Source organism: Argiope bruennichi, chromosome 3 (assembly GCF_947563725.1).
Source record: "Argiope bruennichi chromosome 3, qqArgBrue1.1, whole genome shotgun sequence".
NCBI classification, from domain to species: domain Eukaryota; kingdom Metazoa; phylum Arthropoda; class Arachnida; order Araneae; family Araneidae; genus Argiope; species Argiope bruennichi.
This window is the reverse complement of record NC_079153.1, coordinates 59,876,943-59,901,217: the sequence shown is the minus strand read 5'-3', so window position 1 is coordinate 59,901,217 and position 24,275 is coordinate 59,876,943. Positions and strand designations below refer to the sequence as shown.

Here is a 24,275-nt window from a genome sequence, read left to right as displayed (position 1 = left end):
TGAATGATCAAGTTTCTTCAATCTTTTGTGGTTTTAGTATTCCATCATTAATGAAAATTAACAGTGTTCAATTTTCAAATCTGCAAACTATTTTTGAAAAAGTGAATACTTGGATTAATATTGCATAATTTGTTGTGGCAGAATTTATTTCGGTATTGTGTTTGTGAATGATCAAGTTTCTTCAATCTTTTGTGGTTATGGTATTCCATCACTGATGAAAACAATGACTGTGTTCAGTTTTCAAATCTACAAACGATTCCTGGAAAAATGACTGCTCGGATTAATACTGCATAAATTATTCAGTGTTATTTTTGTGAATAATCTTCTGGGTTTTTTTTATTATTTTTTTATTGAAGTTCTAGCGTTTGCGAGTGAAACTTTTTCTTTTTAGACTTCCGTTTTTTAAATAATCCTATCGCATTTTATGGATATTACAGGTTTCGATCCGATATTGCACCAAGGAATAGCATATGTCCTAGGATATAGATCTTTAAAAATATACAAGGAAGGATATCTGAAGAAACCTGATATAAGCACTTGCAATGAATAGTATTATTTGCAGATCACGTCAAATAACAGCATTTATCCAAGAATAATTAATATGAATAATATTACAAGAATATCTAGAGAAAAATGATGAAATTCAAATATTTTTAATGAATTGTTTTGAATCAAAGTGCTTTTCTGAATAGTTTAAGAATATGATTATTAAAATGTGCAAAGACGTTTAAAACGAAAGTATTCTTATTCAAATATCTCTGTAAAGAAAGAATTATTTACATAATCATAGCTTCCAAAATTTAATGGTGATACTGGTATGTTTTATATTTCAGCATTCAAAATCTTATAATGATACATTGAAAATGACTTTCTTATTTGTATGCCATTTAATAATTCATAGAAGAAATAACATATTTTAGTTAAACAGAACACAAGTATACGAAAGAATTTTTAATGAAACTGTGGCAACATCTTGGAACTTAGAATTGGTTTCTCACGAATTCGAAATTAATAAATAATGACTTCTAAAATCCAGTGATATGTGATCCTTTATGAATGTATGTATGTTTCCAATATATTTTGATACTAAATTTATCCATTTGAAATTTTTGATGAATAGTAGGCATTTCAAGATTTTTTTAACAATTTTAAGTCCAAGAGCATCCAATATCTAATCTTTTCTGCTTTAAAGCATGATTGTATAATATAAAAACTGCTGTCAACAGTTAAATAATTTCTTCTGCTCTTATTTCCTAATGAACCTCATGCTCTCTTAATAGAATTCGAAACCGATCATTTTTATCAACCAATCAGTACTAAGAAGGATTCTTATCAAAAGACTGCACCAAATTCCTGTCATCACGATTTACTAAAAGGCTCCTGAAGTCGCGGCAGTGGCGATAAAATACTTCTCCCTGAACGGTAAGATGCCATAACACCACTGGAATTGGATGTTATCTGATATTATCATCTACGATCGTTGACCTATTTGACGAAAACAAGGCAGCCGGTTGGATCTATGTGAAGAAAGTATAGCATGTGCTTATTCGGGAAAGTATGGTTTCCACCGTAGATATAACGCTTGATATTTATGAATGAGTCATTCTTAGAGAATGTGTAGTGTTTTCGTTGTACTGTTGTGAATTACTGTCAATTGAATTTTTGTGTCGTCTTCTTCGGTGCCCGTGGATAGATTTACAAGTTTTTCAAAATGATGAGTCCAGTCAAAGGAGAGCTGGACGCAGTCCTTCGGGAACTTTCATCCAATCCAATGTTTTTGAAGTAAGTGAAGCGGGCTAGTCTTTATTTCATAGTTGTCTTATGTGTATGTTCTTCATCAGTTTCAGTGTAATGATCTCTTGAACTAAGAAGAACTAATTCCTTTTCTTTAAAATTATTGATTATTTCATTTCTGCTATTCTAATATTTTGAATCATTTTATTATATTATACCGAAAGTGTGTTTTACAAGAGAAAATCAGAAATATTATTTGTTATAGAAGTTATATATAAGTTCAGAAGTAAGATAAGTAAATAAGTTAAATAGTTAATTTTTGGCGAAAACATACAATATTTTTTATTCAATATCTTTAATTTCTGGACCGTTTTCTTCATAAAACCATTTGAATTTCGTTTCATGGTTATTTTCATGATGTACATTACTACAATGCTATTTTATATCTTTAAATATTATTTTCACAAATGCTAAAAAAGGGCAAAAATTTTTAAAAGAAAACCTTATAAATTAAAACCTTTTGCGTACTTTTATTCAAATTTGGTATACAAATTTTTCAGCTTTTCAATTCTTTAATTACAGAATAAATAATCTACCCATTTTCTAAGATTTCACATATGTTTTAGTACTCCAGAATAGAAAAAGATTTAATGAAAATTTCATATTATTTATTAGTCAAACTCATTATTTTAAAAGTGGATAGAGCTCACTTCTTAGTTTCAAAACTAGGTAATATATATATATATATATATATATATATATATATATATATATATTATCTACAAGGTTTTAAGCGAATCCTTTCATAAACTTATAAATTAGAAGGGTTTTACTTTATGCTATTTAGATTTTTAAAAAAGGAAGAAAGAAAAGATTTTTTTTTTATTTACAAGAAACTTTTAACTTTTAATTATTATTTTTTTTAACTTTTAATTATTTTATTTTATATATATAGTAACTATAGTTTTGTGTTTCATTTGATACGAAAATTTAAAAATGGAGTATTTTATTACATTTTTCGAAAAAATTCATTCAGAACATAGTCACATGGCTAGAATTTCGTGACTACAATTAATACGGTTGATTCGAAGTATCACTTTTGTGATTTGTAATATATGATGCAAATTTCTGTTAGCAGTAAATGTTCAAGTATTTTACTACATTTATCATATATTTTTGTCGAAAAGTCATTTTTACAATTTTAAAATTGGAAAACTTAGCTTTAAAGAATATCCATTTTTCTTTCGTACAAAGATTTCTCTAATTTTAATAAATTTGTAAAACTATTTTTAAATATATTTTACTATTTTGTCATCGTTTTAATGACTGCGCTTATGTGCAAAAGAGTCAAGATAATATAAAATGCACTTTTTATACGTTGTTGTATTTAAGAGTGAATTTTTAAAAATAAAATAGAGACTGAAGACTCAAACCTATACAATTATTATGCTACGAAGCTTTCTATTAGGAGCTCCAATCACCTTTATTTATTTAGTAGCCGCCACTGGCAATCAGCTGATTCGTTGGGATTAATGGTTACCAAACTTTTTAATCAAACATTTTATATATTTTGTTCTTAAAGGCTGTCTCAGCAAAGATATTTTTATTTAAATTTTGATTGGTATGTACATTTTTTAGAAGCATGGTGCTGTTCTGCTCATTGTGTTATTTATCACTTTAATTATTGGTTAATTTTTTAAAATGTGAGCTTCAATTTGGTACAGAAGTGATTTAACTATCAATTATACAAAAACATTCTTGCTGATAAAATAATCATGAATCTTGAAAATAATCATTTATTTTCTCCCCTCTTTCTTATCATCCGTTAATAAATATTTTAAATGAGTACTAATTTTTTTTCCTACTTTCACACATGTTTTTTTTTTATTTTTTTGATAACTTTAATTTTTTTTAAACTTTAGTAAGTATTTATAACTATTTCCTCCTTTCATTTATAAATTTATAACCGCTTTTGGCGACAAGTTGATTCGTCGAGAGTATGTTTGTGTTTAGAGGAAGAGTGCGTGTTTAATTTCAATTAAATATGCATAACCTACTGTTCATGATGCTCTCAATGATATATTTTCAAGCATCAAAATGTGATGGAAGTTATAGTAGTGTTATTTTAATAGCCTTTCACCTACCTGTTCTGTTTATTTTATAAATGAATTTTCTTAATGGAATCTAATCGCATAATTCATAGCGCCACTAAAAAATTAATTCTCCTTGTAATCTATAATTTCGTTTTTAGCTATGCTATCGCAATTTCTTATTTCTCATTCGATATTTCATCGATTTATTTTCGATGAAATCCCTCCTCCTTTTCCATACGCATACAATTTCTATTCCTGCTGATATCTTTAATCTTTGAAAAAAATATATTATAGCATATGAAAAATAGATATTTTAATTTATGAATTTAATTTATGAATTCGAAATTATCAGTTTTGTTGTTCGAACATTCGAAAATTTGGGCACAATGAAATCCCGGACATTGATCTTTGACATTTTAATTTTACGTATTAACAGTTTAAATATTGAAAATTTGCCTCATTCTTAGTTAGACAACCTTTTAAATGTAAGGTTATCTTAAAGAAAATTTCTAAAATATTTAATTAAAATGACAAAAAAGAATGTCTCTTGATACAAAATATTTAAAACACCCTTGTCAACATATGCTAATTTTAGATAACAATATGCGCTTGCTGAATTTAATTATTTCCCCGTTTCTTTCTTATATTTTAAATACCTTAGAGCAAGTTAGTGTTGAAAGTTCAGAACAACAGAACAACTTTTTAAAATTCTAACTCGAATTCATAAAAATGTTTTCTTAACGGGTGAGCATTTATTTTTATAACGAAGTCTTTTGAAAGGGTTATTTTAATGTATTCTCTCTTTAGAAAACTTTTCAACGCTAATTTGTAATTTTCCTTGAAGTCATTAATAAATGCAATCGTTAAAAAAGAAACTTGGAAGTTTTGACGTCGACAGATGGCGTTTATATAATGTGTGAATGAAATCGTTCTTTTGTTTTTGCAAATTTGTTTCGGGAAAGATATAATTGCAACGGAATTCTTTTCCGTTAGCTTTAAGGTTAATTGATAAATAATTATCATTATCTTTATCATTAAAACAACATTATACTCCCATTATGCTTTAAGTTTTACTTTAAATAAATATGAACACAACTCTTGGGTATTGAAGTGACAACCGAAACATTTTAAATATTAGATTGATTTGCTGTTCACTGTACGAACATAAAATATTTGGAAGAAAAAAATGTGTGCAAATATCTTAAGTTTCTTATACATTACTATTCAGTTTTTAAGAGAGGGTGAAAAATGTATTATTTTAAGACTTTTTTCAATTGCATGAAGAATTCACTCATTCCAAAGTGTTATTAGGCTCATTCCAAGTGTTATTACCACTTATTCTGTTCTATTAAACTTATATTAACATATGCTATCTTACTTCCTCTCTGACGGAGGGCATAACTAGAGAGCTCTATTATTTGTCAGAGGTATTGAAAGCAGCTTGCAAAGTAAACAGGTAGAGGCTGATACCTACATATCACTAGTCCCCCCAGCTTAAATTAGTAGTCATTCTGAAATCATCTGCCATTAAGAACAGTTGCCCCTGGGACAACTATTTAAAGGTTTCGTCTTCTGTCCAATCCATTGTTAAATCAACTGATCTAAAATGGATTTTATTTTGATATATCTTTCTATATTTGATCTGAAAGTTGGCAGTATCCTTTATTTGATGAATGTAAAAGTCAATGATTTAATTAAACAGTTTGAAACTCCAACATAAAATGGGGGGGGGCATTTTTCAGCTCCAGTGAAAGCAGAATCTGCCTAGTAAATCTGTTAGTCAGTTAACTGTTACTAACATCTTAGCGAGCAAATTTCCTTGATATTGGACACTTGAGAGTTCTCTCAATGTATAGAAAGCAGATTTTGTTATTATGCTGCGATGAGTGCATCTAAAATCATTACATCAAAAGAGTCAGCCCCCTCCTTGTGAATTATTATTACTTCCATTATTCCTGCAAAGTTTGGCAAGAGACTTAAAAAAATGTTCAAGCTTGTAATTTTTATATTAGACAAGTTGATATACCCAGCGTTACACGGGATTAAAATCCTTTTATGATATAATAGTTTTGATGTAAAAAAAAACTATTGTAATGTAGCTTTGTACAAAATATTATTATATACGAAATGCTTTTATCATATAGGATTTTTACTGTCTGCTTTTACTTAAAATTAGAATATCAATTGAACCAGATGCTTTTTAAAACCCTCGATTGCTACTTTTCTCCAAAAGTTATTAATATTTGTTATATTAATTCTCCAAATTCTGTTCACAAGTGCTAAATTGTAAATGAGGTTGTCCTCGTTTGAGCGATTGATTTAAGATTGTTTTTAAGTCTATTTAAGTCACACTTTAGAATTAATAAATTATTGGCAAAAGAACCATAAAAAATTAAGGATAAACTTAAAGAAATAGTAATAGTAGTTCAAAGAGTAAAAAAGGTGCAGTTATGGTTAATTTCTAAATAAGTGAATATTTAACTAACTTTTGTACTTTGAAAAATTGACAATATTCTTTCTCTTGTTTTGTATAATAAGTGTGCAAAATTTGGTGGAATTCATCTCGGTTATTTAGAAAAAGACGTGGAACATACATACAAACAGAGTCACTATGATTTTTATTTTATTTAAAGAATTAAAAATTTATTGGATTCGTTTTATGCTGTAGCTTCAAACGCGTGATGAATACATTAGGTCGTGGTTAAATTAAGATTTCTGTCGAATAAAAAAACAAAAGAAAAAAAACCCACTTTGTATCGCTTCTTAAAGTAACGAACGTTTAGATGCCAGATGATATATGATGATAAAATTAATTACGTCATAGTATGAAAGTTGAACATAACGTAAATTTGGTATTCCGATCACTAATTAGAAAAAAAAAAAGAAAAGATTTTCTCGAGATTTCTTTTTGATCATAGTTTCAATTAAAAACCAATTCAGATTTTTAAAAAGCTTAGAAAAATAAAATCTAGACAACATGTCTATATAAATGTAATGCTTCTGTTTTTGTTTAATTTTAAAATTAAAAAAAAGTATTTAAGAATTTATTTGAAAGAGAACAAAATATTACTGAAAAGAATTTACTTTTTTTTAAACACATATTACTGCAATCTCAGATTTAAAAAAAAAAAAAAAAATGAAAGAAAAAAAAAAACATATTCTTAGCAAACCATCGAATTAAAGATAAATTTATGGCATGCAAAACGAATATTCAATTGAATCATGGATGCAAAGAGAAAAATGCAAAATATTTTTTTTAGTCCATTAGGGTTATCAAAATATATAAATAGATTCTAAATATGGTAGAAACATTCCCAAAAAATTTTATCTCAAAATTGTTTTAAATGATCCATAAATTATGCTATTTTGAATTTGTCATTAAATTTTTAACGGTATTTTTAATTAATATCGGTTAGTTAAATTTATTTTCTTAGTTCCATTTTTATTTCTCTAAGCTTACTTTTCAAAATATTAAAAGTTTTTTTAAAATTTTTAATTATAAAAATGGATCCGAGATCTGTAAAATATTTTTTTAAAGTTATAAAAGCATTTTTAATAACTTTGTCCAATCCTTCTGTTTTCTAATAAGACCTTTTCGAAAAAAGAAAAAAAAAAAAAAAAAAAAAACTGAAAACAATTTTATTTTCTATAAACTGCCTATTTGGCTTGTTTAAAGATGGAATATTGCGTTCTATTTTTCACTCTTTTTTGACACATAAAAGTTTTGATTTTTTTTTTTTTTACACTTGAATATTTTTAGTAACAATACTTAATGAAGTGTATCAGAATTTAATTATCAGTTAATCGATTTATTAACTGATTATTTATTATTTATTCCATACAAGTGGCGCCACCTGGTTGGAAACTCGAGACATTTTTTTTGAACATACCATATTATTTAAATTAATCAATTATAAATAAAAGGCTAAGAAATAAAAAAAAATATTTAAAATAAAAAAAAAAACAAATTATTAATTTTGTTTGATGTCAAAAATATGTTTCTAAAAATATTTTGATTCAATTTATTTTACATTTGAATAATTTTTGAAGATGGTTTAAAAGCAATTATGTGACTTATCCTACGCAAGGAATGCAATTGCAGAAAAAAAAAAAAAAAAAAAAAAAAAAACGAGAGAAAAAAATATGAGGAATCTAAAATAATGAAAGAGCAAAGGACTGCAGAGAATTTTTAACTGAATACACAAATAAAAACTCTCTCAAAATTTATTTTATTACTTGCAATTAAGACCTTTACTGAAAAGCAGCGAAAAATGCACTGAACGAAATAAATAATTTTATTTAAATAGAGTTAAAGAAAATTAGAATTTGGCTTTTTATATTTAAAAAATTGCGAAAGTATTTAAAAGAGTCATTTTAATCCAAATATTTTAGTCAGTATTATAGAAAATTGTCATATATCTAATAATTCTATAAATTATCCAATTTTTTCCCTGCCTTAAAACAGTTAAAATAAAACTTGTAAAATTTAAGCTAGCATTATAATCTATTAATTAAGCAAGTCTGAAAGCCGATAACACTTAAATCGTCACCCCAATTCTGTTGGCAGATATTGTTAAAACTGAGATGCATGTTATTTGTTAAAAAATTACACAGTTTGTTTTAATTTATATAAAAGAATCCAAAGATTACAGAGAAAATGTTTCAAATCTATTTAATTTTTAATTAATCTAATATTATATAATTTATATTAATGTAATAGGGAAGAAATTAGCAAGAAACTCTATGTTTACCTTAAGAAAATGCTAAAATTATTAGTCTGACATTTTTTAAGGAAATATTGTTTACATTATACAGAACGATTTTTTATCCTTACTTTTTAAAGTAATAGATTAAATCGGTCTAATTATCTGTAAAGGATTGGGAAACTAAGTTTAAAAATGAATTTAAAGCTTCATTTTTGTTAAAATTAACTAAATGGAAACAAATAATTTTTTAACATAAAATGTCCCAATTAAAAACTGACCAACTTCTATAAGATCTGACAAATAAATTTATAAATGAATAGCTAAATTATTCAAAAATCAACTGTAAAAAGTGCATAATTGATGATGATGTAAAAATATATCACTGCATAAGGCGATAAATAATAACATTATTTTCAGACATATGTGAATATATCTTTTTTATTCTCAACGACTGTGATGACATGTTTGATTTTTATTTTATATCATTATATTATATAAACCATTTTCAGCATAGTTTTTGAATAATAACAGCTTGTAATTAATTTCATGTAAATGAGTTAAACATCAAAAACAAAACTACGGTCAGTTTACAGCGTTTTGACGTCAATAAATAATTTCCGCTGCTCAAAGTCTTTAATTATTTATGCAGCTTATAATCTGTTAGAAAAATTAATATTAATTCTATCTAAAAAAATAATAACATTATTTTCTAAGACATATTGCCTTTTATATTGTTTTAAATTCTTTTCTATAAATTTCTGATTAAAAAGTTTTGTTAGTAATTTTATCTGAGTTAACCTTATTCATTTAGAATGGTTTTTAAAATCATATTTAAGGAAAACAATTACCGATAAATTAAATATGAAAGGTAGTTTATAATTCATCTAGAATGTTTAATATTAAAATTTTTTTGTATCAACAAGTCGTTTGTTTAATCAAAAATAAGTCTCAAAAGACCTAATTAATCAATTTAATAATTGATTTGATTTTTAGTATGATCTCTAGCTATTATGTTTTAAGCAAGTAAAAAAAAATTTTAACTGGCAGGATAATGAAATTTTCTTTTTTTCACATAATTCTGTGCTGTTATTTAAAAAATAATAATAAAACGCTATGCATGAAGAAGTGCAATATTGTTGGAAATGAAACACACGATAGCAATTTTTTATTTAATTTTTATCCATTTAAATATTGAATTGTTTGGAATTTTTTGGAATCTGTTCTTCCTCTCTCACACACTGTCTCTTTTTTCTGCGCTTCATGCATACATATATACAAAAAAAAAGGTCTTTTCTTAAGCTACTTATCAAAATTTCGTGCCGCCCTCTACGAGCCAAATTAATAACTAAATTATTTAGAAAAGCAAATCGATTCAAGTTATCCGGGCTGCTTCATTCCCCACCCCCTTCTCTTTCGAAAAGCTATTTTAATATTGTTATTTTCAATAACATTTATTTAGATATAGTAAATTATGAAATTTGTTTTATCCAAACATAATAAATTTGGAAAATACCTCGATATAGTATATTTTGGGAAAGAAATTGAATAAAAAAATGTAAAAAATAAAAAAAAAAACTGAACAAAGAACTGCTATTTTTTTGCTTGATTTGTTTACCGACGAATCGAAATGAATTTCGAAAATTTGTCTTCTAAATATAAAAGATAAATATGTATATCTGTATGTGATCGCATGCCTAGATGATACGTTGGAAATGACATTAATGGTGCCAATATCAATCACATTCTTCCTGAAATGCAGTATTATGCCAATATATTTTGAACGAATTCATTGGAAAATTTTGTATCAAATTGGGATGTCTGATATTCAGAAAATTGTCTTCATGAATGAAGATTTAAATGCATCCTGTTTCTTGAGATCAACTATGGCAGATATAGATATGTTATCTAATCTACATCCTTGTTATAAAGATGTAGTTGGATCTTTCATCTTACCACAAATTCGCTTACGTTCAACGAGATTGCTTTCTTCTTTCTTATGAAAGATTTATAATGGATTTGAAAAGTAAATTGCAGAACGTGTTTTATTTGCTTCATATTAGTCTAAAAAATTAGAAAGATGATAGAATCTATAGTATAAAACATCGTACCATGATAGTTTTATCATGTTAAAAACAATGATTTATTTTGTTATATGAGTTATATACACGAATTATTGCACAATATCTCCACGTCCAATATTCTAAATGTCTCACAATAACTTGAAGATATCGTAAATTCTCGCATTATGTGCTGTTCCGGATTCTACTGTCTCGTCATCAAGTTAACAAATTTATAAAATTATTTTTAAACGACACAAAATGTAAGATATTCCTATTAAATCGGATACAAAACCATATAAAAAGTCATAATTTTTTATATTTTTGAAATATAAAAAACTAATATTTGAATTAGAAATTTTACTGTGAAAGTCGATTTCGCAGTTAAATATCTTTTGAACCAGCTATTGAATAATGAATATCTAAAAATAAATGTAAAAATAATTTAAAAAAAACATGTACAGAGATGCTCATTCTGCTTTATTTTTAGCAGAAAGCGATAGAGACCATTTTTACTATGTACAATATGTATATAATCCTTCTCTGGCAATAGAACTAATTACTTTAATCATTGTATTATTATTTAAGAACTGCGTAACTCCAATTTATCTTATTTAGATTTGTTTATTTAATTTCGTTTTATTTATTAAATTAATTTTTTTTTAAAATTTTTCAGTCAAATAATTAAAAATAATTCATTTATTGCTCTTATTTTTGCTTCTCTGTACTATTGCTAGAAAAATTGAAAATGAGAGCATAAAAGATTCCGAAAAAAAATCCAAATGCCGAGTTTTATCATGATAATCAAAAATTGAGCTAATTCACATTTCGAAAATTCTCTTATTTTAAAAACTTTCAATGTTATATAAAAAAAAATTATGCATATGTAACAAACACTTCGACTCTGCATTTGAAGGCCCTTTTTCTTTCACTAATAAAATAATTTGATTAGTATAGTACGCTATGATTTCAATTATAAAGATTATCTATTCTATAGTTCCAACTGGAAGTATTTTAATCATTAAAAAAGTAGTAAAATCAATCTTCAAATAATAGGTAAAATTAAATTTTATTTGCATTGGTTGAAATCTTTAGTTAAATATTTGTGTGATTTAACAGATAAGATAACTTATTCCAGTAATTGTTATGAACATTTGAATTAATTTTCCGTTAATTGTACTCATATTTTTCTGTTATTATTTGCTGTATCTCTCTCTCCCTTTCTCTTTTTACAATTCTCGAATGTTCATTTATTAATTTATAAATTTTCTGTATGTATCTTGGTAGCTTAAAACTTTTAACTAATTTTCTTATATTGCAGCTTTGGAAAACGATCTCTTAGCGTTGGACGTCAAGGTTTATATGATGAACCAATGCCGATATCTCCTTTAGTAAATGTAAGTATCTTGGTATGCTTTTTAATTTCGTAAAAGAAGATTTCATATTTTATACAAAAGGATGCTATTTAAATTATTCTAGAAAAATTATATTTGAAGTAGTTTTTAAAAATTATGCTATAACTCACATTTGATTACGAGTCATGCTTACTTTTTAGTATATTCAATTTCAGAGATATTTTCTTTCTTTTCCTTTTGTTTTCAAAACCACAAGAACATTTGAAACAGAAAATTAATCTAAAAGAATGAAACAACATCATATAACTAAAAAAAGAGCTACCGCTGCGAAATAATATTTAATTATTAATATTTAGACAACTGTTTTTTTATATGTACGTCAACATTTCGTACAGCATTCTTTGCAAAAATGCTTTTCTTTTATTATTAAGCAGAAATTTATATTTATATAACTTATATAAATATATGGATTCTATATTCACTTTTTAAACATATAGTTTTCAATCATATAATACGCGCTTAGTCAGAATTTTTTAAATTCTCAATAAATTTAAACGTCAAATTATTCCTTGTGAAGACTACTTGTTCCTGAACCTCATTTTCTGTGTGATCTTTTTTATTTCCCCGAGCTGAGCAAACAAGTCAAAATAAACTTATTTATGACATTTTTGAATTTGAGAGAAAACATTTGTTTCTGGTTGTCCTTCTAAACAGATATTTAAGTATTGAACAGATTTGATTTAACATTTGATTTAAATCACCAACGTGACATCGTCGAAATTAATGATTAATAGGAACAGAGTAAGGAAATGAAAAAAAATATATATAACTTTGAAAAAATTGAAGAATTCTTATAAAACTCTTAGGACAGAGATATAACAAATTCCCTAGGGTACAAAATAAATCTATTCCACTTTAAAGAGTGCATTTTTCTATTTCTATATCTGATCTAGTCGCTTGAAAATGACGTCAGGGGGAAACAACCAACCAACACTCGGTTTCGGTATCGATTTAGCAGGCGGTTGTCTCCTTTAATAAATTTCAATCAATAAAGAATTTTAAATATAAAGTAAATTTCTTTGGGCTATACGCTTTATATATGTATAAATTAGCTCTAAAACTGTAAAATTATTGATTAAATTCCGGTATTCATTGATATTAGCATCTTCTAATGTTTATTCAATATAATTTGGAGATTTCAAACTCTTCTATAGGAAAAAAGATTAAAAAAATTCTTAGCCTAATCTGAATCTGAGATTGAATTATCTGATAATTTAGGAATCTTGTTATCTGGAGACTTTACTTCCAGTTCTATGGATTGATGAAGACGCCACTTAGACATCTCAACTCGATAAAAAGTTTGGTTTGCCATATTTGGCGCAGTATCTAGAATATTGTGCCATGTTGTTCGATAACGAAGCACGTGTTGTTGAGTCTTGGCGTTATATTTTGGCAACTATTTAATTCAACAACAATGTTATTTCATAGCAAACATTCAGAGTTTGTCAATAGTTAGCAGAGAGTGTGTGGTGTTTGACTGGCTCTGAACTTACTATTAAAACTATTTAGTGATGCTGTAATTATTGTACAGTTTTATTGGAGAATAATCCAGTGATTTTTATTGAATATATTACTCATTTTCTTCGTTTTTAACCGGATATTATAGCGTTTATTATAAACATTGATTTAAAGAAAAGACGATGCTATCCTGCTAATTTTATTTTTTAAAAATAAACTTCAATGATGGAAAAATAAAAGTGTTTCTGTATGCAACAGAATAATTTAGAAATTATTTAAATTTCAAATTGTGTGATGCACGTGGAATGCATGCATTTTTAGGATTACATTTGCAGAATCTGTGATTTACAATTCATCCGTATAGCAAATTGACAATGCAGCTAACCTCGTAAGTTATACTCCAATATTATTCATAGTTCCGTAGTTTTGTTGTTGTATTAATCAATTTCTAAACGCAAAGAATCCAGATTTGCAATATTTGTGAAGTTTAATAATCGGTGAAGTTTTGCATTTCATTTATTTAGTGGCACTTATTTTACTTTGCACATATAAATTTAAAGAATAGTTTTTAAACTATTTGAAGAATCTGCTGTTGATCTTTTAGTTATGTGTGAAGAATATATTTCACATTTAACTTTGTGCATTCATAATTTTTTATTAAAGAAATTTTTTTATATATATGAAATTTATAGATTTTTTTTTTAGCTGCATGATAAATATTTATTGTCAGTAAGTATTTTATCATGAGTTCTGTTCTAATTCTGTTGATTGATAGGCAAATCCTAAAAGAAGACCAATAATAGTTTTAGATGTTTGACAGCAGAAGATGAAAGATATTTAACAGACATAATTATTATGCTATTCTTTTGTATAATTCTGGTTTAATTTATTTTAAAGTAATTTGTAATTATTATGTTTCACTTTAGCAATTATATTTGGATCTGATATTTTTTTCTTTAAAAGCATTGTTGTTATTTTTGTGTAATCCTGTTTTTTTTTTTGGTGGGGGGTTAAATTATGGAAATCTTTATTTTTATTTTATATTTATATCAAATCTTATTTTATGAGTTTCTACTTAAATGCAATTATTATAAAAAATATGTTCTTAATCCATTTAGAAATAGTTCATTCAGTAATTGCATATGCAAGTGCAAAATTTATTCAAGTTTTAATCCATAGCATTGAATGATTGTAGTAATAATTTTAAAAAAGTATGCAAAATCTAAAAAATAGATATTTTTTATGAAGTTAACAATATCAATAATGGGTTGTATAATTCCCATTTACTTAAATGATGATTTTAAGAATGTAGTAGTCAAAACATCTTATATTATAAAAATGTATTATTTTAAACTACAAATGAATATTAACTTAAAAGACTAGAAAAAAATTATGCTAGGTATCAAATCATAAAACAAAATGAAACATTATTTAATATGCATCAAGTATATAGGTTTTTTAATTGTATATTTTTTGAGTTAATCACATTTTAATAACATTTACTTACTTATAAGATTTTTTCTTTTTTATGTTTGTATAATAATTTTTTTATGAAAACCACCAATGTGTGCAGTCTCATTTTTAAAATAAATTTTATATCATTTTTTTAACATCTTTTATGGGCTGAGAAAATTATACAATCCTGTTTCTGTTTTTAATTTTATTAATCACAAATTAATTGGACTTAATTTAATACTTTTTCTATTTGTTTTTATGAAATATTTAAAACTGATTTTTTTAAAATTCTTATACTAATAGGGCATAAGAAATAAAATTAATACTTTAATAATGAAAAGTTATATTTTTAAAGTTATCTTATTGCTGTTTTAATCAGACCTAATTTTTTTTAATAGAGAAGAATGTTTAAAAAATGCAATCCCTGCTTTCCTTAGATCAGGTCTTCTTGAAATGTGGGTAGCAAACTCAAGTATGATCTTGTGACATGAGATTTAGGTTCATAAATTCCACATTGTCTTTCTTGTTCTTTTTCCCCAATATCTTTAAATAAAAGCTTTAAAAAATAATTTTATATGAAAAGATTTCAGTAAAATTTGTTATAGCAGTTTAATAATTGAATTTGAGTGCATTTATCAGTAGTCATCTGTGACGACTAGCTAGTTTGTCGACAGTATTATTATATTTAATTTTAAATAAATCATTTATATATAACTTTACATCCATGATTTTGCTAAATTTTCTGACATTAATGCCATGTTTCTTTTAATTGTCTTACTTAAGTTTTATTTATTTGGTACATGAATCTTTTGAATAGAGACAGTTTAATAACATCATAGTGTCATTGAAAATTCAATATCCTTTTCTTCTAATATTGTGATGTTGTAAGTCCAATTTTTTATTTGTCTTGTAAACTACACAGATATTAAACAGAAAATGTCTTTAGCTTTTAAGAAAATCATACGCTTAAATATGTATAGCAGTGTAATATCTATTGTTGAAAATTGGGGGAAAATAAGACCAAAATCCAGGAAAAAAATTGTATGATTAATTAATTGATATAACTAAAAAGACACTGCTTTAAATTTTAAAATGATGTAAAATTCATTTTTTATAATTATATTTTTGAAAATTAATTGAGGAAAAACGTCAAAGTGTGATGAATTTTTTTTATTATTTAAAATTCTAACTAAAATTACAAATGGAAAAAATTGCTCAAAGATGCACATATTTATTTTCTAAAGTATGTATGTGCAAAATTTGATAGCTCTACATGAAATATATTATAAAGTGCCAACACGCACATACTCATACACTTTTGTCTTTATTATTAGTAAAGTATATTTGGTACTTTTTCGTTAGCCGGGTGCAAATGTCACCAATTGTGAACCAAACGTGAGCCAAGTCGCCAAAGAAGATACACACAAAGAAAAAAATTGGTGGAATTCTACATTATTTGACAATTTTTCGTTTGCGTCCCCTAACAGAAAAGTACCGTATTTTTAAATTTTCTAATTTTTATGTCTTGATCTAAATTTTTTTAGGAGATCATAATAATGTTTTCAGTTCTAACAGGTGATAAAAAATAGGAAAAGAATAATATTCTTCAGCATTAATAATATATATATATATATATATATCATAATTTCAAAAAGTATAATAAATAAGAGATGTATGTATTATCCATTTTCATGCGGTTGATCGCATCTTCCCACTGTAGATGTCATGTTTATTGCTACTAGTGATTAGTAATCAAAGATGTAAGTATATTGAATATATTCAGTAGTGACATGTGGCTAAGCTTAAAGTTCGTTTATGGCATACAGTTAATTCACTAGTATCCCATTTTATCACCACAATATATAAATGTTTAAAATACAAAAAATATCAAACACCAAAATATCTATCTCTGATAATCTAATTACAAAGATACAGATTATAAAGGAATCCGTGTTGACATCATCCCTTTAGTGAAATCTAAAAATATACAATATGTATGATTACACAACAATACCTACCATGCCTAAGTAAAACAGCTTAATTCTGATCACTATAAAACAATTAGAAAACTGCATAACTTTTGCTATTTAAATAAGAAATTTAATATTGGGGGGGGGGAAATAAGAAATATTGCATTAAGCTGCTGCAGACTTCTTGCTAAGAATAGTCTAAGATTAACCAAATATGATCAATGCAGCTGCTTCTTGTGACCTTGATTTGTCAGAATCATCAGGTCTAATATAAGTATATATCTCTTGAAGGATATATAATTGGTGATATTTAAAGATATATCATCTCTATTATATAAAGAGCAAAAATCTTCTCTTAGTGATGTGTATTATTTTGGCTCATATTTAAAGCTGTAGATCTGCAGAGTTTTTTCTATAATTTTACAAATTTATTGTTTTTCTATAGCTTCTACAATTATTTCACAAGTTTATTATTATTATTTTCTTAATATTTGCCCATTCTTTCCAACAATTGAAGTGTTATAATTTTTCCAACTCTAAAAGCTCCATTAAACCAATAAAAATAAATATAATATATTTTGGTTATATTTAGCTGTATCTTGAGTGAAAAAAGTGGTTATCATTTGGATTTGTAACACAAAAACACCACTATGTGAATTATGAGCTATGTCGATTCAAATCGTAAGCAAAATTACGTAGACAAAATGGAGAAATTGTATATCATATATAATATATGGTTTTTGTAAAGCCTCTTTAAAAGATCAAGATTTTACTATGAAAACATGTTGTCATATTTTCAGAAATTATTGCAAAATCTGGAATAGATATTGAAAGGTTTCCACCTTTCCTATAATTTAATCCACATCTATGCGGATACTATTTGTTGCTTGCAGAACATCAAAATGGTTCTCGGGTCCTTGTCACTTTTCTTAGTAGCATAGCATCATATGGATCATTAAAAGAAATAAAATCTTTAAGTAATCTTTATTTAAATACAGTATCCTATCTAAAAGTTTTTGCGTTTAATGCAAATTGTGTTTGTTATGCCTTATTTTTCTTTAATGCAAATAAGGCATAACAAATAGGCAACTGCTATATCCTATATTTTTGTTCAGCATGTTTTATCTCTAATATAACAGAAAAAAATGCATGTCCTGTAAGACAGATTATTCCTTTTTTTATGAAAACCAATCCTTTTTTAAAATTTTTTTCTTCCAATAAACTTTTGTTTCATTGGCAGAGTAACTGAAATATTTGAGAATAAATCACAAACTTCAGTAATGATTGAGTGCAATGGATAAATTTGAATAATATAAAGACATTTATGAATAATTTTTGGCTATTGTAAAGGTACATTGTGGCTGTTCTGTTTATATATATGAAACATTCTTTGAAGAAAGGCATAGATTTGTTTAAAGATTTCTATTTTTCATAATTTTAAATAAATAGTTGCAATTTTTATTTCTTGTCAATAAATATCAATTTGTTACTCTTGCCAATTATATAATGTATATATATGTATACATGTATATATACATAGAGAGAGAGAGAGAAATGTTAGAAATCAATTAAAAGGAGCGATTACTTTTTAAAAATATAAACTTTATTTTGTTTTACTTATTAATCATCATTGCTATGCTATGATAATAATAAATAAAGTAAAAATACAAGGGCTGGATTTACAAAAGTCTGTCAAAAATGTAAATTCTAATTCATGCTGAATAAAAATATAGTATAAATTTTACATTGCTCCATTTATTTACAAGCAGAAGCTAATATGGTAAATGAATATATTAAACTCATTTGCTTTTGTACAAGTTAATAAGACCTACCTAGAATATAAAATCTGTTACCAATTAGTTTTAGAAAAATTTCTTTTTGGTTCTTCAAAAGCTGCAAGACCATTATAATGAAATATTTTATGATACCTATTATATTCATCCCCCCGTTTTTTCCCTCTTTACATATACGTTTGGTTTTATACAGTTGGAATACACACATTTGGGATAATTTCTATATGCTAATATAAATAGTTATTAAAAAATTTTATTTTGCAGTAGGGAATATTTAAAACAAGATGGAGGGGTGTGATACTTTTAATATAAACCTAGGACATTTCTATGAACTGATGTATTTTTATGAATGTTTATATCCAAGATATAAAATCTTTTTTCTTCTTTAACCCTTTCTAAGGCCATGGGAAGTATGCTTCCCACCAAATTCTTCAATCTTTGTATGAAGTTATGTAAGTTGTCATAAGCTCTAACAAATTTTTCAATAAGACAGATATTTAGACGTTTCAATTTCTAATCTGGCACAAAACGGTATACCTCGATTTATTACTTAATTATTAATTAACTAAATAAATTAATCAAATTAAATTTATAATATCCAAACTGTGAATAAAAGAGAATCCTTTCTTTTGATACAACTACGTGCTGCCAAAAGATTAACACTTTCATCAGTTTTGATGGTCCAGTTTAGATAATTATGTTTTAATAAATTGATTAATTAATGCTAATTTAAGTAATTTATATATTTAAAGCATGAAAAGTTGTATATCCTTTAAGTTATTCTTTTATCGTTTTTATCTCAATAATAAAACTGTTACATGTTTTAAATAGAAGGTTTCTTTCCAGTAAGTAGCCTGTCATAAAGTGCCGAGAGTTTAGCGTAAAATAATATCTAATAATCAACCTAGTAAATGGGGATAAAATTTTAATGCTTTCCCTCCATTTTAAAAAGCTAAAAAAACTAAAAACTTAAAAAACAACAACAACAACAATATATAAACAAATTCTAAATGCTGATAAATAATATTAAGCAGTAAAATTTAATACAAATAATAATAGAATCAGTTTGCTATTTGTAGTAATTATTTCAATTATTCAATATAGAAATCGGAAATTATTGTTAAAATCTTGATATTTAAGTGCTGTTAAACATCTTGATTTGCATATTTCTTATGTGTCACTTTTTGCTAGACCGGAGATTTTTATTAATCGATGAATTTGCTAATCTGACTTATAAGCGAACAACTTATTTTCCTTTATACTTTATTTACAAAACAAACTCATCTTTACGAGATAAATATTTAAAAACACGCAAATAAAAGAAATAAAATTAGTTTTTACGTTCCTTTGTGAAAAAATGGTTTCAGCTCTGGCATTTTGGTGAAGTGCATGCTAAATGTTCAAGAATCAAATGTCCTCACGTGGTGCGTAGAAGTTTAGAGAGTGTTGCTACACGCTCCTCATCTGATCAAGAATAAATGAAACTCAAGTAGCTTGAAATTTTTAATATTAATCAAGTAAGTCAGAACAGAAAAGAATGGCGGCAGTCAGATAATTTGAGGTATGTCATTTCGAGGCACGATAATCAATTCAAGATGTATATATTTATTTATTTTTCAAATTTTATACGTCAATATATCTTTGCCATTTCAAGTTATCACAAACGTTTATTGTTTTATTGCATCAAGTTATCACAAACGTTTATTGTTTTATTGCATCAAATTCTTTGTAAACACCCTGTTTGATTTTACAAAGAAATGTTAAGCGTTCTTGAGAAAGGAACGAAACATTTATTTCTCTTATACAACATACATTATTAAAATGTTTTTTCAGTATAAATAATTTATTTGAAGTTTGGGGAAATATTTCGTTATCTGTTTTTTCCCCCTTATACATATATTGCTACAAAAGGAAATTGCAAATACTGTTATTTTTACGGCGCGTCTTCATTTAATGGTATTATTTTCATTATCTGTTAAGTAATCTTTGCCGATAACCTTGAATATGATGCACTAGCCTTCTCTTCACAAAAGCTGATTTGTCTTAATACTTTGTCTGTTATAAATTTTAATTTCGTGGGATTCATTTTTCTTTAAACATATTCTTAATACATACATAAAAATCAACTTTATTTCACTTTTATTTTCATTCAGAAATTTGATGAACAGATTTTAATTTAAACCTTATTTCAGGAAGTATTTCAACTTCGTTAAAAAGTATTTACATAATGTGCAATAATTGTTTTTCGCTCTCTTCCCTTCTTACTCAGATGCCCTTTGTAAGTCAACCCTTTGTGTGTGCCAGCGCGCGGTCATGTGTTATGTACTTAAAACTTTATCTGTTATGCACTGATAAGAAATTAAGTCCATAAATGCTTTCACATGCCCAGCATTCCATTCCAATACGGTTACTAGTTTTTGTTTACTAATCCGTTACTCATTTACAAAAGAGGTCCTTTTTTTTTCACAGTAGCCGAACACAGTACCAGCCATAGCCTTGCAAGCGAGAAAGCTGCCATTTTATGGAAGTTCATTAAAGCTATTCTAGTGATTGTTCCGTGAGCCACGCCTCGGCCATTTCACCAATTATCTCAACAAGAAATCTTAAAGACTCATTCGTCTCAGAGTCCTTCTTGTTGGCTCTTCAGGCTTTGTTTTCACACGATCCGTGCAGTGTTGCTTATCGTATGATTTGTTGGCAAAGCTTTGCTTTTCGTTTACTCCTCCACAGTTGTTTTCTTCTTCTTTCGAGAAATTCCCTTTGAGCAGATAGATTGCGCTGCCCAACGATTGAATGAATGGGTTAATTGCGATTTTTATGCGCTATCTCGAGCAGGAAACAATATGGCGAAGGGAAGTGTATGGGTAATTGTGGGTGCTTCCTGCTTTTCAGCTCTGGAGACGGAGAAAGGCCCTGGCCCAGTTTGTAGCCGGGGTGGATAGGTGAGAATACTTAAGAGATTTTCATCAAAAAATTGGTCTAGAGCGAAGTTCCTTAAACTATGGGTTCTGACCCCAAGGGGGTGTCTCGTGTTGGAATTTTGGAATCACCAAAAATTGACAGTGTCTGCATCTATCAGATTGTATAGTAATAAGAAGGAAAATTGTTTCAGAAAGCTTAATATCTTGATTTGAAACATTTGATTTAAATTATACGGTTAAATACATGTTTGCTTACATTTCATTTGTCATTAATTAATGTTTTATTTTTCTGCTTTGCATTTTTGCTTAAATATGTATATTTTGGAATTCATAAGTGTTTTTTTTTTTTTTTTCCTAACGAAGTACGATCGTCATTGGTAAAGTTTAAGAAAGTATTTGTGAATTGATTAAGTTGTTAAATTCATTCCCCCTTTTTTTAAGATCTATGCTTAGTTTTATTAGGGTGTATATTAACGTTTTCAGTCACGGTAAGTTTGCGATTAGTCAATTCATCAGAAATCTAGATTTTTATCATAAAGTCGCCTAAAACTTAGTATCTGTTAATTTGCAATTGTTATTGGCTGATCATTCCATTAGAAACAGCCTGTTTACATATTCTTGTGCTTTAAATTAATAAATAAAAATGCTTTGAATTAATAAAAAAAATTAATAATTTTACTTTTAATCGTGTCACGAAGATTTCGATAATAGCATTCAGTTTGAATGCTATTATCGAAATATTGAATATAGAAAATATTAATATATTTTCTATATTCAATATACATATTAAAATATTTTGACTAAGGCGTTTCATAAAATTATGACAAAAACGTCTATATTAAATGATAATATATACTATATATATAATAAGGAAGCGAATTTACAAAAAAAAAAAAAAAAAGTAATTTCAATAACATTTATTACAAAAACAGATTGAGATGTATTTTAATTTTTGTTGTTATAATGGGAAGCCCTAAAGTATCTTATAAAATCTTATTCATATTTTTTGTATTTACTATTAAATACCTGAAAGATACATTCAATTCTTACCTAATTTCGGTGATCGTTTCCAATACAATAATAGCGTTTGTGACAAGTTTTAATTTTTGAAAATTAGCAACATGACATAGAAGGAGTGGCGCCTTATTTTATCCTCACAAAAAACGATGTCGCAGGTTGTTGCTGATACACCTTGCTCTGTTTTTTGAGTAATTTATTTGATTTTTAGTGTCATAAAATTTGTCAAATACTCACCATCTCCGTAAAATAAAAAAATAAATAAATGCATTTTATAGATTGAATGAATTGTCAAACCAGGTCAAATCTTTTTGTTATACATTTTACTCAAGTGGAAATTGTTTTATTGAAAATGTTTTTTATCCTGAAATCCCTACCAATTAAAATAATTAGTTGTTAAAATATTTGCTGCCATTTTCTTTTGTCAAGTTATGTTCGCATAGCGAATATCAAGTCAGTCTGGTAAAAATGAATTACAGGATTTAGATGTGTTCTGTGAAGAAGAGTTAAGTGCTGTTTTAAAATTTTCTTGTTTCAAATTTTGTGATTTTGTAATTCCCTTGTCTGAAATTTTCTCCAGATTGTAATAAATTGTTCGAAATTATTTAAGTGCTCATATGCAAAAATGCTTTATGGGGCCGCTAGACAAAGATTAACTTTATCTGCGTTTCATCATTCGAGGATTTTGTCATTTTAGTAAAGAATAATGATACAACCACAAATTTCATATATTTAACTAAAATATTTAATACTTATTAGTGATTCATATGATAGATGCACATTTCTTAAGAATTCATTATTCTGTATGTTAGTGGAAACAATGAAAATGCTTTAAAACAAATATGGAATAAAGAGTGAATTGTTATAAAACCGGATGAAAATGGGGTGAAAAATTGACATCACTTATCATTATTCACTTGCTATTAAACAGAATCAAGACTCAGCTTTAACTATTAATATTTTATGTAATTATCGCATACTTGTGTGCTGTAAAATTTGTTTTTCCAATGTAATCTGAAGTTAATTTATTTTTGAACGCACTTGAAAACAATAGTTTTATTCTTTCTGTAACTGAATTCTTCTGTTCTGTAATGAAATCCAAATACCACAATTCCCAATATTTGTACCGAAAATATAGTATGTCTTGTTTGTGTGTTGAATAAGAGGTCACTTCCTGGTTTTCTGGCATATTTAAATTATTTGTCATCTGTAATAAACAGTCATTTTGCTATTTATTGCATTTTTGAATCTATTTAAAAAGCCGTTTTATTTGTTGAACATATTTTGTTGTATCTAAAGTAAGCTGCAAATTCATTCAAATTAACGTTGATTCATAAACATAACATTATTTCACAGTTCAACTATTTTTTTGTAATATTTCCATTATCATAAATTTCTATGATATTCGAATATAATATCATTCGTATATACCAAACAATTGGTTCTTCCACTGCTGAAAGAGAATTGTCTTTATGCAATCGCTGCCGTCGAACTCTACTGATATGGGTTTGGCTAAAGTTAGTGGCAACCCAAGTTGGCAATATGTTAACAGACATGGCCGACCTCGTCATCAGTGAATGATGTAAAGCAGCTCATCGTAAGAACTCTAGAAACGACTCGAAAGAAAAAAAAAAAAAAAAAAAAAGCAATAATCAT

General features: G+C 26.5%; 1 protein-coding gene across 7 annotated transcripts in view; it reads left to right on the top strand.

Moving 5' to 3' along the window:
* LOC129963208 (rap guanine nucleotide exchange factor 2-like) overlaps positions 1–24,275 on the top strand; it is a 134,593-nt gene that overhangs the window by 32,954 nt on the left and 77,364 nt on the right. For 4 of the 7 annotated variants that reach the window (XM_056077390.1, XM_056077389.1, XM_056077391.1 and 1 more), the window contains exon 2: positions 11,912–11,987. In XM_056077390.1, the coding sequence (XP_055933365.1) occupies positions 11,912–11,987 (76 nt within the window). Of the gene's footprint in view, positions 1–1,531; positions 1,783–11,911; positions 11,988–13,480; positions 13,852–24,275 lie in introns of those variants that run through there. The other 3 variants (XM_056077393.1, XM_056077394.1, XM_056077387.1) reach the window with 2 other exon arrangements.